Source organism: Oncorhynchus keta, chromosome 14, assembly GCF_023373465.1.
Source record: "Oncorhynchus keta strain PuntledgeMale-10-30-2019 chromosome 14, Oket_V2, whole genome shotgun sequence".
Taxonomy (NCBI): domain Eukaryota; kingdom Metazoa; phylum Chordata; class Actinopteri; order Salmoniformes; family Salmonidae; genus Oncorhynchus; species Oncorhynchus keta.
The window spans coordinates 14,325,073-14,343,352 of NC_068434.1; the positions used below are offsets into that span (position 1 = coordinate 14,325,073).

Genomic DNA, 18,280 nt, shown 5'->3' on the forward strand with positions numbered 1-18,280 from the left:
CAAGGAGAATAAAGGAATGGAGTGTCATATTCAAGGAGAATAAAGGAATGGAGTGTCATATTCAAGGAGAATAAAGGAATGGAGTGTCATATTCAAGGAGAATAAAGGAATGGAGTGTTTTATTCAAGGAGAATAAAGGAATGGACTGGCATATCCAAGGAGAATAAAGGAATGGAGTGTTCTATTCAAGGAGAATAAAGGAATGGATTGGCATATCCAAGGAGAATAAAGGAATAGAGTGTTCTATTCAAGGAGAATAAAGGAATGGAGTGTTTTATTCAAGGAGAATAAAGGAATGGAGTGTTTTATTCAAGGAGAATAAAGGAATGGAGTGTTTTATTCAAGGAGAATAAAGGAATGGAGTGTCATATTCAAGGAGAATAAAGGAATGGAGTGTTTTATTCAAGGAGAATAAAGGAATGGAGTTTCATATTCAAGGAGAATAAAGGAATGGAGTGTTTTATTCAAGGAGAATAAAGGAATGGAGTGTCATATTCAAGGAGAATAAAGGAATGGAGTGTTTTATTCAAGGAAAATAAAGGAATGGAGTGTCATATTCAAGGAGAATAAAGGAATGGAGTGTTTTATTCAAGGAGAATAAAGGAATGGAGTGTCATATCCAAGGAGAATAAAGGAATGGAGTGTCAGTGTTTTATTCAAGAGAGAATAAAGAGAATGGAATGGAGTGTTTTATTCAAGGAGAATAAAGGAATGGAGTGTCATATTCAAGGAGAATAAAGGAATGGAGTGTTTTATTCAAGGAGAATAAAGGAATGGAGTGTTTAATTCAAGGAGAATAAAGGAATGGACTGGCATATCCAAGGAGAATAAAGGAATGGAGTGTTCTATTCAAGGAGAATAAAGGAATGGAGGCATATGAGAATAAAGGAATGGAGTGTTCTATTCAAGGAGAATAAAGGAATGGAGTGTTTTATTCAAGGAGAATAAAGGAATGGAGTGTTTTATTCAAGGAGAATAAAGGAATGGAGTGTTTTATTCAAGGAGAATAAAGGAATGGAGTGTCATATTCAAGGAGAATAAAGGAATGGAGTGTTTTATTCAAGGAGAATAAAGGAATGGAATAAAGTTGTCATATTCAAGGAGAATAAAGGAATGGAGTGTTTTATTCAAGGAGAATAAAGGAATGGAGTGTTTAATTCAAAGAGAATAAAGGAATGGAGTGTTATTCAAAGAGAATAAAGGAATGGAGTGTTTATTCAAGGAGAATAAAGGAATGGAGTGTCATATTCAAGGAGAATAAAGGAATGGAGTGTTTTATTCAAGGAGAATAAAGGAATGGAGTGTCATATTCAAGGAGAATAAAGGAATGGAGTGTTTTATTCAAGGAGAATAAAGGAATGGAGTGTTTAATTCAAGGAGAATAAAGGAATGGACTGAAATATCCAAGGAGAATAAAGGAATGGAGTGTTCTATTCAAGGAGAATAAAGGAATGGACTGGCATATCCAAGGAGAATAAAGGAATGGAGTGTTTATTCAAGGAGAATAAAGGAATGGAGTGTTCTATTCAAGGAGAATAAAGGAATGGAGTGTTTTATTCAAGGAGAATAAAGGAATGGAGTGTTTTATTCAAGGAGAATAAAGGAATGGAGTGTTTATTCAAAGAGAATAAAGGAATGGAGTGTCATATTCAAGGAGAATAAAGGAATTGAGTGTTTTATTCAAGGAGAATAAAGGAATGGAGTGTCATATTCAAGGAGAATAAAGGAATGGAGTGTCATATTCAAGGAGAATAAAGGAATGGAGTGTCATATTCAAGGAGAATAAAGGAATGGAGTGTTTTATTCAAGGAGAATAAAGGAATGGACTGGCATATCCAAGGAGAATAAAGGAATGGAGTGTTCTATTCAAGGAGAATAAAGGAATGGACTGGCATATCCAAGGAGAATAAAGGAATGGAGTGTTCTATTCAAGGAGAATAAAGGAATGGAGTGTTTTATTCAAGGAGAATAAAGGAATGGAGTGTTTTATTCAAGGAGAATAAAGGAATGGAGTGTTTTATTCAAGGAGAATAAAGGAATGGAGTGTCATATTCAAGGAGAATAAAGGAATGGAGTTTTTATTCAAGGAGAATAAAGGAATGGAGTTTCATATTCAAGGAGAATAAAGGAATGGAGTGTTTTATTCAAGGAGAATAAAGGAATGGAGTGTCATATTCAAGGAGAATAAAGGAATGGAGTGTTTTATTCAAGGAAAATAAAGGAATGGAGTGTCATATTCAAGGAGAATAAAGGAATGGAGTGTTTAATTCAAAGAGAATAAAGGAATGGAGTGTTTAATTCAAAGAGAATAAAGGAATGGAGTGTTTAATTCAAATAGAATAAAGGAATGGAGTGTTTAATTCAAAGAGAATAAAGGAATGGAGTGTCATATTCAAGGAGAATAAAGGAATGGAGTGTTTAATTCAAAGAGAATAAAGGAATGGAGTGTTTAATTCAAAGAGAATAAAGGAATGGAGTGTTTAATTCAAAGAGAATAAAGGAATGGAGTGTTTAATTCAAAGAGAATAAAGGAATGGAGTGTTTAATTCAAAGAGAATAAAGGAATGGAGTGTCATATTCAAGGAGAATAACGGAATTGAGTGTTTTATTCAAGGAGAATAAAGGAATGGAGTGTCATATTCAAGGAGAATAAAGGAATGGAGTGTCATATTCAAGGAGAATAAAGGAATGGAGTGTCATATTCAAGGAGAATAAAGGAATGGAGTGTTTTATTCAAGGAGAATAAAGGAATGGACTGGCATATCCAAGGAGAATAAAGGAATGGAGTGTTCTATTCAAGGAGAATAAAGGAATGGACTGGCATATCCAAGGAGAATAAAGGAATGGAGTGTTCTATTCAAGGAGAATAAAGGAATGGAGTGTTTTATTCAAGGAGAATAAAGGAATGGAGTGTTTTATTCAAGGAGAATAAAGGAATGGAGTGTTTTATTCAAGGAGAATAAAGGAATGGAGTGTCATATTCAAGGAGAATAAAGGAATGGAGTTTCATATTCAAGGAGAATAAAGGAATGGAGTTTCATATTCAAGGAGAATAAAGGAATGGAGTGTTTTATTCAAGGAGAATAAAGGAATGGAGTGTCATATTCAAGGAGAATAAAGGAATGGAGTGTTTTATTCAAGGAAAATAAAGGAATGGAGTGTCATATTCAAGGAGAATAAAGGAATGGAGTGTTTTATTCAAGGAGAATAAAGGAATGGAGTGTCATATCCAAGGAGAATAAAGGAATGGAGTGTCATATTCAAGGAGAATAAAGGAATGGAGTGTTCTATTCAAGGAGAATAAAGGAATGGAGTGTTTTATTCAAGGAGAATAAAGGAATGGAGTGTTTTATTCAAGGAGAATAAAGGAATGGAGTGTCATATTCAAGGAGAATAAAGGAATGGAGTGTTTTATTCAAGGAGAATAAAGGAATGGAGTGTTTAATTCAAAGAGAATAAAGGAATGGAGTGTCATATTCAAGGAGAATAAAGGAATGGAGTGTTTTATTCAAGGAGAATAAAGGAATGGAGTGTTTAATTCAAAGAGAATAAAGGAATGGAGTGTTTAATTCAAAGAGAATAAAGGAATGGAGTGTTTAATTCAAAGAGAATAAAGGAATGGAGTGTCATATTCAAAGAGAATAAAGGAATGGAGTGTCATATTCAAGGAGAATAAAGGAATGGAGTGTTTAATTCAAAGAGAATAAAGGAATTGAGTGTTTAATTCAAAGAGAATAAAGGAATGGAGTGTTTAATTCAAAGAGAATAAAGGAATGGAGTGTTTAATTCAAAGAGAATAAAGGAATGGAGTGTTTAATTCAAATAGAATAAAGGAATGGAGTGTTTAATTCAAAGAGAATAAAGGAATGGAGTGTCATATTCAAGGAGAATAAAGGAATGGAGTGTCATATTCAAGGAGAATAAAGGAATGGAGTGTCATATTCAAGGAGAATAAAGGAATGGAGTGTCATATTCAAGGAGAATAAAGGAATGGAGTGTTTTATTCAAGGAGAATAAAGGAATGGACTGGCATATCCAAGGAGAATAAAGGAATGGAGTGTTCTATTCAAGGAGAATAAAGGAATGGATTGGCATATCCAAGGAGAATAAAGGAATAGAGTGTTCTATTCAAGGAGAATAAAGGAATGGAGTGTTTTATTCAAGGAGAATAAAGGAATGGAGTGTTTTATTCAAGGAGAATAAAGGAATGGAGTGTTTTATTCAAGGAGAATAAAGGAATGGAGTGTCATATTCAAGGAGAATAAAGGAATGGAGTGTTTTATTCAAGGAGAATAAAGGAATGGAGTTTCATATTCGAGGAGAATAAAGGAATGGAGTGTTTTATTCAAGGAGAATAAAGGAATGGAGTGTCATATTCAAGGAGAATAAAGGAATGGAGTGTTTTATTCAAGGAAAATAAAGGAATGGAGTGTCATATTCAAGGAGAATAAAGGAATGGAGTGTTTTATTCAAGGAGAATAAAGGAATGGAGTGTCATATCCAAGGAGAATAAAGGAATGGAGTGTCATATCCAAGGAGAATAAAGGAATGGAGTGTTTTATTCAAGGAGAATAAAGGAATGGAGTGTCATATTCAAGGAGAATAAAGGAATGGAGTGTTTTATTCAAGGAGAATAAAGGAATGGAGTGTCATATTCAAGGAGAATAAAGGAATGGAGTGTTTTATTCAAGGAGAATAAAGGAATGGAGTGTTTAATTCAAGGAGAATAAAGGAATGGACTGGCATATCCAAGGAGAATAAAGGAATGGAGTGTTCTATTCAAGGAGAATAAAGGAATGGACTGGCATATCCAAGGAGAATAAAGGAATGGAGTGTTCTATTCAAGGAGAATAAAGGAATGGAGTGTTTTATTCAAGGAGAATAAAGGAATGGAGTGTTTTATTCAAGGAGAATAAAGGAATGGAGTGTTTTATTCAAGGAGAATAAAGGAATGGAGTGTCATATTCAAGGAGAATAAAGGAATGGAGTGTTTTATTCAAGGAGAATAAAGGAATGGAGTGTCATATTTAAGGGGAATAAAGGAATGGAGTGTCATATTCAAGGAGAATAAAGGAATGGAGTGTTTTATTCAAGGAGAATAAAGGAATGGAGTGTTTAATTCAAAGAGAATAAAGGAATGGAGTGTCATATTCAAAGAGAATAAAGGAATGGAGTGTCATATTCAAGGAGAATAAAGGAATGGAGTGTCATATTCAAGGAGAATAAAGGAATGGAGTGTTTTATTCAAGGAGAATAAAGGAATGGAGTGTCATATTCAAGGAGAATAAAGGAATGGAGTGTTTTATTCAAGGAGAATAAAGGAATGGAGTGTTTAATTCAAGGAGAATAAAGGAATGGACTGGCATATCCAAGGAGAATAAAGGAATGGAGTGTTCTATTCAAGGAGAATAAAGGAATGGACTGGCATATCCAAGGAGAATAAAGGAATGGAGTGTTCTATTCAAGGAGAATAAAGGAATGGAGTGTTTTATTCAAGGAGAATAAAGGAATGGAGTGTTTTATTCAAGGAGAATAAAGGAATGGAGTGTTTTATTCAAGGAGAATAAAGGAATGGAGTGTCATATTCAAGGAGAATAAAGGAATGGAGTGTTTTATTCAAGGAGAATAAAGGAATGGAGTGTCATATTTAAGGAGAATAAAGGAATGGAGTGTCATATTCAAGGAGAATAAAGGAATGGAGTGTTTTATTCAAGGAGAATAAAGGAATGGAGTGTTTAATTCAAAGAGAATAAAGGAATGGAGTGTCATATTCAAAGAGAATAAAGGAATGGTGTGTCATATTCAAGGAGAATAAAGGAATGGAGTGTTTAATTCAAAGAGAATAAAGGAATTGAGTGTTTAATTCAAAGAGAATAAAGGAATGGAGTGTTTAATTCAAAGAGAATAAAGGAATGGAGTGTTTAATTCAAAGAGAATAAAGGAATGGAGTGTTTAATTCAAAGAGAATAAAGGAATGGAGTGTTTAATTCAAAGAGAATAAAGGAATGGAGTGTCATATTCAAGGAGAATAAAGGAATGGAGTGTTTAATTCAAAGAGAATAAAGGAATGGAGTGTTTAATTCAAAGAGAATAAAGGAATGGAGTGTTTAATTCAAAGAGAATAAAGGAATGGAGTGTTTAATTCAAAGAGAATAAAGGAATGGAGTGTTTAATTCAAAGAGAATAAAGGAATGGAGTGTCATATTCAAGGAGAATAAAGGAATGGAGTGTTTAATTCAAAGAGAATAAAGGAATGGAGTGTTTAATTCAAAGAGCATAAAGGAATGGAGTGTTTAATTCAAAGAGAATAAAGGAATGGAGTGTTTAATTCAAAGAGAATAAAGGAATGGAGTGTCATATTCAAGGAGAATAAAGGAATGGAGTGTTTAATTCAAAGAGAATAAAGGAATGGAGTGTTTAATTCAAAGAGAATAAAGGAATGGAGTGTTTAATTCAAAGAGAATAAAGGAATGGAGTGTTTAATTCAAAGAGAATAAAGGAATGGAGTGTCATATTCAAGGAGAATAAAGGAATGGAGTGTCATATCCAAGGAGAATAAAGGAATGGAGTGTCATATTCAAGGAGAATAAAGGAATGGAGTGTCATATTCAAGGAGAATAAAGGAATGGAGTGTTTTATTCAAGGAGAATAAAGGAATGGAGTGTTTAATTCAAAGAGAATAAAGGAATGGAGTGTCATATTCAAGGAGAATAAAGGAATTGAGTGTTTTATTCAAGGAGAATAAAGGAATGGAGTGTCATATTCAAGGAGAATAAAGGAATGGAGTGTCATATTCAAGGAGAATAAAGGAATGGAGTGTCATATTCAAGGAGAATAAAGGAATGGAGTGTTTTATTCAAGGAGAATAAAGGAATGGACTGGCATATCCAAGGAGAATAAAGGAATGGAGTGTTCTATTCAAGGAGAATAAAGGAATGGACTGGCATATCCAAGGAGAATAAAGGAATGGAGTGTTCTATTCAAGGAGAATAAAGGAATGGAGTGTTTTATTCAAGGAGAATAAAGGAATGGAGTGTTTTATTCAAGGAGAATAAAGGAATGGAGTGTTTTATTCAAGGAGAATAAAGGAATGGAGTGTCATATTCAAGGAGAATAAAGGAATGGAGTGTTTTATTCAAGGAGAATAAAGGAATGGAGTTTCATATTCAAGGAGAATAAAGGAATGGAGTGTTTTATTCAAGGAGAATAAAGGAATGGAGTGTCATATTCAAGGAGAATAAAGGAATGGAGTGTTTTATTCAAGGAAAATAAAGGAATGGAGTGTCATATTCAAGGAGAATAAAGGAATGGAGTGTTTTATTCAAGGAGAATAAAGGAATGGAGTGTCATATCCAAGGAGAATAAAGGAATGGAGTGTCATATTCAAGGAGAATAAAGGAATGGAGTGTTTTATTCAAGGAGAATAAAGGAATGGAGTGTTTTATTCAAGGAGAATAAAGGAATGGAGTGTTTTATTCAAGGAGAATAAAGGAATGGAGTGTTTAATTCAAAGAGAATAAAGGAATGGAGTGTCATATTCAAGGAGAATAAAGGAATTGAGTGTTTTATTCAAGGAGAATAAAGGAATGGAGTGTCATATTCAAGGAGAATAAAGGAATGGAGTGTCATATTCAAGGAGAATAAAGGAATGGAGTGTCATATTCAAGGAGAATAAAGGAATGGAGTGTCATATTCAAGGAGAATAAAGGAATGGAGTGTTTTATTCAAGGAGAATAAAGGAATAGACTGGCATATCCAAGGAGAATAAAGGAATGGAGTGTTCTATTCAAGGAGAATAAAGGAATGGACTGGCATATCCAAGGAGAATAAAGGAATGGAGTGTTCTATTCAAGGAGAATAAAGGAATGGAGTGTTTTATTCAAGGAGAATAAAGGAATGGAGTGTTTTATTCAAGGAGAATAAAGGAATGGAGTGTTTTATTCAAGGAGAATAAAGGAATGGAGTGTCATATTCAAGGAGAATAAAGGAATGGAGTGTTTTATTCAAGGAGAATAAAGGAATGGAGTTTCATATTCAAGGAGAATAAAGGAATGGAGTGTTTTATTCAAGGAGAATAAAGGAATGGAGTGTCATATTCAAGGAGAATAAAGGAATGGAGTGTTTTATTCAAGGAAAATAAAGGAATGGAGTGTCATATTCAAGGAGAATAAAGGAATGGAGTGTTTTATTCAAGGAGAATAAAGGAATGGAGTGTCATATCCAAGGAGAATAAAGGAATGGAGTGTCATATTCAAGGAGAATAAAGGAATGGAGTGTTTTATTCAAGGAGAATAAAGGAATGGAGTGTTTTATTCAAGGAGAATAAAGGAATGGAGTGTTTTATTCAAGGAGAATAAAGGAATGGAGTGTTTAATTCAAAGAGAATAAAGGAATGGAGTGTCATATTCAAGGAGAATAAAGGAATTGAGTGTTTTATTCAAGGAGAATAAAGGAATGGAGTGTCATATTCAAGGAGAATAAAGGAATGGAGTGTCATATTCAAGGAGAATAAAGGAATGGAGTGTCATATTCAAGGAGAATAAAGGAATGGAGTGTCATATTCAAGGAGAATAAAGGAATGGAGTGGCATATCCAAGGAGAATAAAGGAATGGAGTGTTCTATTCAAGGAGAATAAAGGAATGGACTGGCATATCCAAGGAGAATAAAGGAATCGAGTGTTCTATTCAAGGAGAATAAAGGAATGGAGTGTTTTATTCAAGGAGAATAAAGGAATGGAGTGTTTTATTCAAGGAGAATAAAGGAATGGAGTGTTTTATTCAAGGAGAATAAAGGAATGGAGTGTCATATTCAAGGAGAATAAAGGAATGGAGTGTTTTATTCAAGGAGAATAAAGGAATGGAGTTTCATATTCAAGGAGAATAAAGGAATGGAGTGTTTTATTCAAGGAGAATAAAGGAATGGAGTGTCATATTCAAGGAGAATAAAGGAATGGAGTGTTTTATTCAAGGAAAATAAAGGAATGGAGTGTCATATTCAAGGAGAATAAAGGAATGGAGTGTTTTATTCAAGGAGAATAAAGGAATGGAGTGTCATATCCAAGGAGAATAAAGGAATGGAGTGTCATATTCAAGGAGAATAAAGGAATGGAGTGTCATATTCAAGGAGAATAAAGGAATGGAGTGTTTTATTCAAGGAGAATAAAGGAATGGAGTGTCATATTCAAGGAGAATAAAGGAATGGAGTGTTTTATTCAAGGAGAATAAAGGAATGGAGTGTTTAATTCAAGGAGAATAAAGGAATGGACTGGCATATCCAAGGAGAATAAAGGAATGGAGTGTTCTATTCAAGGAGAATAAAGGAATGGACTGGCATATCCAAGGAGAATAAAGGAATGGAGTGTTCTATTCAAGGAGAATAAAGGAATGGAGTGTTTTATTCAAGGAGAATAAAGGAATGGAGTGTTTTATTCAAGGAGAATAAAGGAATGGAGTGTTTTATTCAAGGAGAATAAAGGAATGGAGTGTCATATTCAAGGAGAATAAAGGAATGGAGTGTTTTATTCAAGGAGAATAAAGGAATGGAGTGTCATATTTAAGGAGAATAAAGGAATGGAGTGTCATATTCAAGGAGAATAAAGGAATGGAGTGTTTTATTCAAGGAGAATAAAGGAATGGAGTGTCATATTCAAGGAGAATAAAGGAATGGAGTGTCTTATTCAAGGAGAATAAAGGAATGGAGTGTCATATTCAAGGAGAATAAAGGAATGGAGTGTCATATTCAAGGAGAATAAAGGAATGGAGTGTCATATTCAAGGAGAATAAAGGAATGGAGTGTCATATTCAAGGAGAATAAAGGAATGGAGTGTCATATTCAAGGAGAATAAAGGAATGGAGTGTCATATTCAAGGAGAATAAAGGAATGGAGTGTTTTATTCAAGGAGAATAAAGGAATGGACTGGCATATCCAAGGAGAATAAAGGAATGGAGTGTTCTATTCAAGGAGAATAAAGGAATGGACTGGCATATCCAAGGAGAATAAAGGAATGGAGTGTTCTATTCAAGGAGAATAAAGGAATGGAGTGTTTTATTCAAGGAGAATAAAGGAATGGAGTGTTTTATTCAAGGAGAATAAAGGAATGGAGTGTTTTATTCAAGGAGAATAAAGGAATGGAGTGTCATATTCTAGGAGAATAAAGGAATGGAGTGTCTTATTCAAGGAGAATAAAGGAATGGAGTGTCATATTTAAGGAGAATAAAGGAATGGAGTGTCATATTCAAGGAGAATAAAGGAATGGAGTGTCATATTCAAGGAGAATAAAGGAATGGAGTGTCATATTCAAGGAGAATAAAGGAATGGAGTGTCATATTCAAGGAGAATAAAGGAATGGAGTGTCATATTCAAGGATAATAAAGGAATGGAGTGTCATATTCAAGGAGAATAAAGGAATGGAGTGTTTTATTCAAGGAGAATAAAGGAATGGAGTGTCATATTCAAGGAGAATAAAGGAATGGAGTGTTTTATTCAAGGATAATTGTGTAGCATATGGGTAGAGGTAGTAGTGTAAGATATTACCTGGGAGACGTTGAACTGCAGGACCCCCCGTGGGTCATCGTTCTCCTGGATGGTGACCTCAGCCACCTCCATGCCAGGCCGCTTCACACTGGGCTGGGCCGCCCCAGTCAACCCCCCCACTAGTTCCACGCCTGTGATGTTCACCAGGAAACTTTCAGCCAGCTCCGGAGCCTCATCCTGGTTGATACATACACACACAGCCCTCAGGTCTGGAGGACCTGACCAACGCTGTGGGGTATGGTTGCCTGCTATATTAGGAGCAAAGAAATCCCAACCCACAGACAGGAACTACTGATCTTTCCCATGTTCCACTTCTAAAGAGCCTTTATTCCCCAATCAACCTTAAAGAATGTTGGCAGTTTCAGAGCACATAGAAACCCGGTCCATGTTTTTCAAAACTTCCTCTCAGTCTAAACAAAACACGAAAGTAGTTACCATTAAAATAGCCACTCAACACTGCAATTTACTAGGAATGGATCTATTCCGATGGGAAATAAGTAGTGGGTTTCCTCCGTGGCAGACCCAACACTGGTGGTTTTAGACCTAGTATGGACCTAAGCTGTAGGCAGAAAGCAGCCAGAATAGGCAGAAAGCAACCAGAACAGGCATAAATCAGCCAGAACAGGCAGCCAGAAGAGGCAAAAATCAGCCAGAATGGAGCCAGACCAGACAGAAAGCCACAGTGTCTGCTGAACCAATCTAGATTTACACTGCTGGGGTGGAAGAGGAGACGGAGAGGAGGAGGGTCCGGTCCCCAGTCATCCCAAGATGAGTCTTGAGGATGGTTTGTCCATAAAGTAATATTCTATCATTTTCTATTCTATTCTACTATATTATATGCGTACCGGTAGTATGGTGATGGTGATGAGGGCAAGGGTGGCGTTCTCCTTCATGATGACGGTGCCCTCCCGGGGTGTGTAGTCCTGTGGGGCGCTGGCCTGGTTGGAAGGGGGCTTGGATAGGGCTGGTCCTGTCTGGTAGTGCACTACCACCTCCCCAGAAGCCTCCTGCTCCCTCACAATGGTCAGGGTGACATTAGTGGGACTCTCTTGGGTGAAAAGCAGAGACAAACATGTACGAGGAGCATTAGACAACTTACCTAAACCTTATAGCCTGAACAAGGACAGAAACAGATTGGATAATGTGTAGTAGTGAATCACACCAACATCATAGTGCCTGTCAAATCAAGTAATGATCGCTCATGACAACCTACTTTACACAAGTAACCAAACACTTCAGTAGCTTTAAAAATTTACATTTTTCAAATAGGGTTTATTTTTAACTATACACATTAGAAATTATTTTTCCACTGTATAAATAAATGTATAACAATGCAAACAGCTGGCTTCTTACTCTGAGGCTCCTGTGTGAGGAGGTACTGGGAGTCCAGGTGCCAGCCTATCAACCCGTAGGGTGAGCCATTGGGCAAGATGGTGAGGAGGGCCTGTGCTCTCTGGGGGTCAATCAGCGCTCCCCTGGAGTGCTGGTCTAGGCCCACCGTGGTGACATCCAGCAGGGTGATGGTGACCCTCTCCTTCAGCTCAGGGATGCTATCTGCTAGCACGGTCAGATTGATGGTAGCCACCATCTGGCCCTGGGAAAACGTCACCTGAGAAACATGGTAGAGGACAACAGGGTGGATGTCTGATCCTCTGTAGCTCAGCCAATCCAGGAAGTTAATTTGCAACCATTGAACTAAACTAGAAATGGCACATCAGTTGTTTGGTATCTCTTCTATTTCTCTATATCTAACACATGGAAGTTAGTCATGAGAGAGAGAGAGAGAGAGAGAGAGAGAGAGAGAGAGAGAGAGAGAGAGAGAGAGAGAGAGAGAGAGAGAGATGGAAAGAGAGAGACTCACCACTCCTGACGTGGGAAAGATATCTTCCAGACTGCCGTTGGCTGCCCAGTGGATGGTCAGTCTCCTGAAGGTCCCTCTCCTCCTCTCAACACTCAGAGAGATAGGGTTGCCCTTCGTCAACTCCTCCACTTCCACAGATAGAGAGCCCTGGAGAGACAGCATCAATGTCAGTATGCACTGTAATATCATAAAGATTTTTACCATTCAACTGTATTGGAAAATAAAATATGAGCATAGAGCGTTAGCACTATAAATGTATGTATGTATAGACATAGAAATGCAAGCAACAGAAACCTATTTGGAAATTGACAGTGAATCAGAGTTAAACAACAGAGAGTACCTGTGTGAAGCCTATGACTCCATGGGCGTCATCATTGGTTGGAATAAGCACGGTCACCTGACCACCAAAGCCAATCTCAGCCCCTCCCTTGGGATTCTTCAGGACCACCCGGAACTGTTCGTCCTCCTCTGGGACATCGTCGTCGACGACGTTCACCGCAATCTCCAACTCCTGGTCACCGGGCACAAAACGCAACTCGCCATAGCTGAGAGTGAAATGCATTACGGTCAGAGAAGACAGCCACTGAAGAATGAACGAAGAACAACAGGCACAAGTGACGATGTAAGGGCCAATTTCCTCAAAGTTTGATCAAACATATGACCAATGCCTCTGGTCTGAATGTAATGGGTTGCCATGGGAACAGTGGGGCACATCTGTACCTGGGTATGAAGTCGGAACGGTTGGTGACAGAGGTGAGCTCATACATAGTGGTGCCTGAGGGCTCGGTGGCTGCTAGGAGGCTCTTAGTGGTGTTGATGTAGGGGAGAGGGAGAGAGAGGAAGTTGGAGGCTGGAGGAGACGTGAGCACCAGGGCAAACAGCGTGATGTCAGACCTCCAGGTGTACAGCGCTGAGCCGTTGCTCCCGGCCAGCAGGAGATGGGCTACGAGACACACAATTAGTAAGAATGTCTCACTCCATGTTCAAGAATGGCCTTTTCTTATTTATTTAAAGAGCATATTGAAGTTAGAAGCAATAGGATTTGAAGCAATAGCCTACAACTAATTTAGCACCATTTATGCGGAGCTCTGAGACAAGCATGGGAACAGGTCTTGATAAATCAATGAGATTGTTATGTTCACTTCATCTCCGTTTGGGTATTGGTTAGGCTAGAATTACAAACATAGAGTGCAGAAATGTTGTGCTTTTAGTGTGACCTTTATTTAACTAGGCAAGTCAGTTAACAACAAATTCTTATTTAGAAGGACAGCAGACTCCTTCCTCCCCGTCTGGCAATTGAACCCCTCTTGTACAGCCATTGTTGAACGCTATCAAATGTTTCTCAAAGATGACCTCTGGTGGTCAAACTAGCACTAACTAGCATTAATGGTACCAGTGGTTCACACTTAAATAACATGCCATAGAATTAAGAATAGGATAACATAGAATAGCATGCCATAGAACTTCAAAGGACGAACCACTGTAGCCTTGCTATTGAGAAAGGCTGCCGTAGGCAGACCTGGCTCTCAAGAGAATACAGGCTATGTGCACACTGCCCACAAAACGAGGTGGAAACTGAGCTGCACTTTCAACCTCTTGCCAAATGTATGACCATATTAGAGACACATGTTTCCCTCAGATTACACAAACCCACAAAGAATTTAAAACCAAACCCAATTTTGACAAACTCCCATGTATATTGGGTGAAATACCATCACAGCAGCAAGATTTGTGACCTGTTGCTACAAGAAACAGGCAACTAGTGAAGAACAAACACCATTGTGTGTGTGTGTACTCACTGATCCCTGAGGGTAGAGTGAAGGGCTGGGCAGAGGCCAGGCCAGGGTGGGGGATAGACTGGCTGTGCTGGGGGAACAGCTGCTGGGAACCCCATACAAACACCTCACAGGAGGAAGAGGAACCTGGGGATAGGAACACACACACACACACACACACACACACACACACACACACACACACACACACACACACACACACACACACACACACACACACACACACACACACACACACACACACACACACACACACACACACACACACAGCTTTATGTTAGCCCTCAATTCTTTGACTCTACCCTCAGCTACTATAAATTACATCCTCTGAGCCTCCCTTTGGTTTTCCATTGGCCTACTACATTGACACGCTCTTCCATTTCAACAGGCTCTTCCGTTACGACGTCCCCCGGACGTCCCCTGTCCTCCCACCATACACTTTTCTGTACATTATGCCTTGAATCTATTCTTTCTCGCCCAGAAATCTGCTCCTTTTACTCTCCGTTCCCGAACACACTAGACAACCAGTTCTTATAGCCTTTAGCCGTACCCTTATCCTACTCCTCCCCTGTTCCTCTGGTGATGTCGAGGTTAACCCAGGCCCTGCAGCCCCCAGCACCACTCCCATTCCCCAGGCACTCTCATTTGTTGACTTCTGTAACCGTAAAAGTCTTGGTTTCATGCATGTTAACAAGCCTCCTCAAGTTTCTTTTATTCGCTGCTGTAGCACACTCCACCAACCTAGCCGTGTCTGAATCCTGGCTTAGGAAGGCCACCAAAACTCCAGAAATGTCTAACTATAACATTTTCCGACAAGATAGAACTGCCAAAGGGGGCGGAGTTGCAATCTACTGCAGATATAGCCTGCAGAGTTCTGTCTTACTATCCAAGTCTGTGCCCAAACAATTCGAGCTTTTACTTTTTAAAAATCCTTTCCAGAAACTAGTCTCTCACCGTTGACGCTTGTTATAGACCCCCTTCAGCCCCAGGCTGTGCCCTGGACACCATATGTGAATTGATTGCTCCCCATCTATCTTCATAGTTTGTACTGTTAGGTGACCTAAACTGGGACATGCTTAACACCCCGGCCGTCCTACAATCTAAGCTAGATGCCCTCCATCTCACACAAATGATCAAGAAACCTACCAGGTACAACCCTAAATCCATAACCATGGGCAACCTCTTATATATCATCCTGATCAACTTGCCCTCTAAATACACCTCTGCTGTCTTCAACCAGGATCTCAGCGATCACTGCCTCATTGCCTGCGTGTGTAATGGGTTGTCGGTCAAATGACCATCCCTCATCACTGTCAAACGCTCCCTAAAACACTTCTACAAGAAGGCCTTTCTAATCGACCTGGCCCAGGTATCCTGGAAGGATATTGACCTCATCCCGTCAGTAGAGGATGCCTGGTTGCTTTTTAAAAGTGCTTCCTTCACTATCTTAAAGAGCATGCCCCATTCAAAAGATGTAGAACTAAGAACAGATATACAGTTGGAAGTTTACATACACCTTAACCAGATACATTTAAACTCAGTTTTTCACAATTCCTGACATTTAGTTTGAGTAAACATTCCCTGTCTTAGGTCAGTTCGGATCACCACTTTATTTTAAGAATGTGAAATGTCAAAATAATAGGAGACAGAATTATTTATTTCAGCTTTTATTTCTTTCATCACATTCCCAGTGGGTCAGAAGTTAACATACACTCAATAAGTATTTGGTAGCATTGCCTTTAAATTGTTTAACTTGGGTCAAACGTTTCAGGCAGCCTTCCACAAGCTTCCCACAATAAGTTGGGTGAATTTTGGCCCATTCTTCCTGACAGAGCTGGTGTAACTGAGTCAGGTTTGTAGGCCTACTTGCTCACACACGCTTTTTTAGTTCTGCCCACAAATTTTCTATAGGCTTGAGGTCAGGGTTATGTGATGGCCACTCCAATACCTTGACTTTGATGTCCTTAAGCCATTTTGCCACAACTTTGGAAGTATGCATGAGGTCATTGTCCATTTGGAAGACCCATTTGCGACCAAGCTTTAACTTCCTGACTGATGTCTTGAGATGTTGCTTCAATATATTTACATAATTTTCCTTCCTCATGATGCCATCTATTTTGTGAAGTTCACTCGTCCCTCCTACAGCAAAGCACCCCCACAACATGATGCTGCCACTCCCGTGCTTCACGGTTGGGATGGTGTTCTTTGGCTTGCATGCATCCCCCTTTCTTCAACCAAACATAGCGATGGTCACTATGGCCAAATAGTTCTATTTTTGTTTCATCAGACCAGAGGACATTTTTCCAAAAAGTACAATCTTTGTCCTCATGTGCAGTTGCAAACTGTAGTCTGGCTTTTTATGGCGGTTTCTTCCTTGCTGAAGGGCCTTTCAGGTTATGTCGATATAGGACTCATTTTACTGTGGATATAGATACTTGTATCGGTTTCCTCCAGCATCTTCAGAAGGTCCTTTGCTGTTTTTCTGGGATTGATTGCACTTTTCGCACCAAAGTACGTTCAACTCTATGAGACAGAGCGCGCCTGCTTCATGAGCGGTATGACAACTGTGTGGTCCCATGGTGTTTATACTTGCGTACTATTGGTCGTACAGATGAGCGTGATACCTTCAGGAGTTTGGAAATTGCTCCCAAGGATGAAACAAGGATGTCAAGCAAAGAGGCACTGGGTTTGAAGGTAGGCCTTGAAATACATCCACAGGTACACCTCCAATTGACTCAAATTATGTAAATTAGCCTATCAGAAGCTTCTAAAGCCATGACATAATTTTCTGGAATTTTCCAAGCTGTTTAGAGGCACTGTCAACTTAGTGTATGTAAACTTCGGATCCATCCACTGCAATTGTGATACAGTGAATTATAAATAAAATAATCTGTTTGGATCCATCCACTGCAATTGTGATACAGTGAATTATAAGTGAAATAATCTGTTTGAAGAATTGTTAGAAAAATTACTTGTGTCATGCACAAAGTAGATGTCCTAACACACTTTGCAAAACTATTTATTTGTTAACAGGACATTTGTGGAGAGGTTGAAAAACTAGTTGTAATGACTCAAACCTAAGTGTATGTAAACTTCTGACTTCAACTGTAGCACTTGGTTCACCCCAGACTTGACTGCCCTTGACCAGCACAAAAACATTAGGTGGCATTCTGCATTAGCATCGAATACCCCTGCGATAAGTAACTTTTCAAGGAAGTCAGAAACCAATATACTCAGTCAGTTAGGAAAGCTAAGGTTAGCTTTTTCAAACAGAAATTAGCATCCTGTAGCATTAATTCAAAAAAGTTTTGGGACACTGTAAAGTCCATGGAGAATAAGACCATCTCCTCCAAGCTGCCCACTGCACTGAGGCTAGGAAACACTGTCACCACCGATAAATCTATGATAATTTCAATAAGCATTTTTCTACGGCTGGCCATGCTTTCCACCTGGCTACCCCTACCCCGGCCAACATCTCTGCAGCAACTTGCCCAAGCCCCCCCGCTTCTCCTTCACCCAAATCCAGACAGCTGATGTTCTGAAAGAGCTGTAAAATCTGGATCCCTACAAATCAGCTGGGCTAGACAATCTGGACCCTCTCTTTCTAAAATTATCCTCTGAAATTGTTGAAACCCCTATTACTAGTCTGTCCAGCGTCCCTTTCGTATCGTCTGAGATCCCCAAAGATTGGAAAGCTGCCGCAGTCATTCCCCTCATCAAAGGGGGAGACACTCTAGACCCAAACTGTTACAGACCTATATCCTTCCTGCCCTGCCTTTCTAAAGTCTTCGAAAGCCAAGTTTTTCACATTTTTCATTTCACCTTTATTTAACCAGGTAAGCTAGTTGAGAACAAGTTCTCGTTTACAACTGCGACTTGGCCAAGATAAAGCAAAGTAGTGTGATACAAACAACAACACAGAGTGACACATGGAATAAACAAGCGTACAGTCAGTAACACAAAACCTTCTCCACTATGCAATCTGGTTTCAGAGCTGGTCATGGATGCACCTCAGCCACGCTCAAGGTCCTAAACGATATCATAACTGCCATTGATAAAAGACAGTACTGTGCAGCCGTCTTCATCGGC

The 18,280-nt window shown here is 38.6% G+C and overlaps 1 protein-coding gene across 1 annotated transcript in view; it reads right to left on the reverse strand.

The window, feature by feature from the left end:
- The window catches only part of LOC118394018 (adhesion G-protein coupled receptor V1), a 285,170-nt gene that overhangs the window by 148,542 nt on the left and 118,348 nt on the right, over window positions 1-18,280 (reverse strand). Inside the window, 7 exon segments of the mRNA XM_052461147.1 lie at window positions 10,535-10,711; window positions 11,380-11,582; window positions 11,888-12,143; window positions 12,396-12,542; window positions 12,736-12,940; window positions 13,116-13,338; window positions 14,195-14,317. Of these exon segments, the coding sequence (XP_052317107.1) occupies window positions 10,535-10,711; window positions 11,380-11,582; window positions 11,888-12,143; window positions 12,396-12,542; window positions 12,736-12,940; window positions 13,116-13,338; window positions 14,195-14,317 (1,334 nt within the window).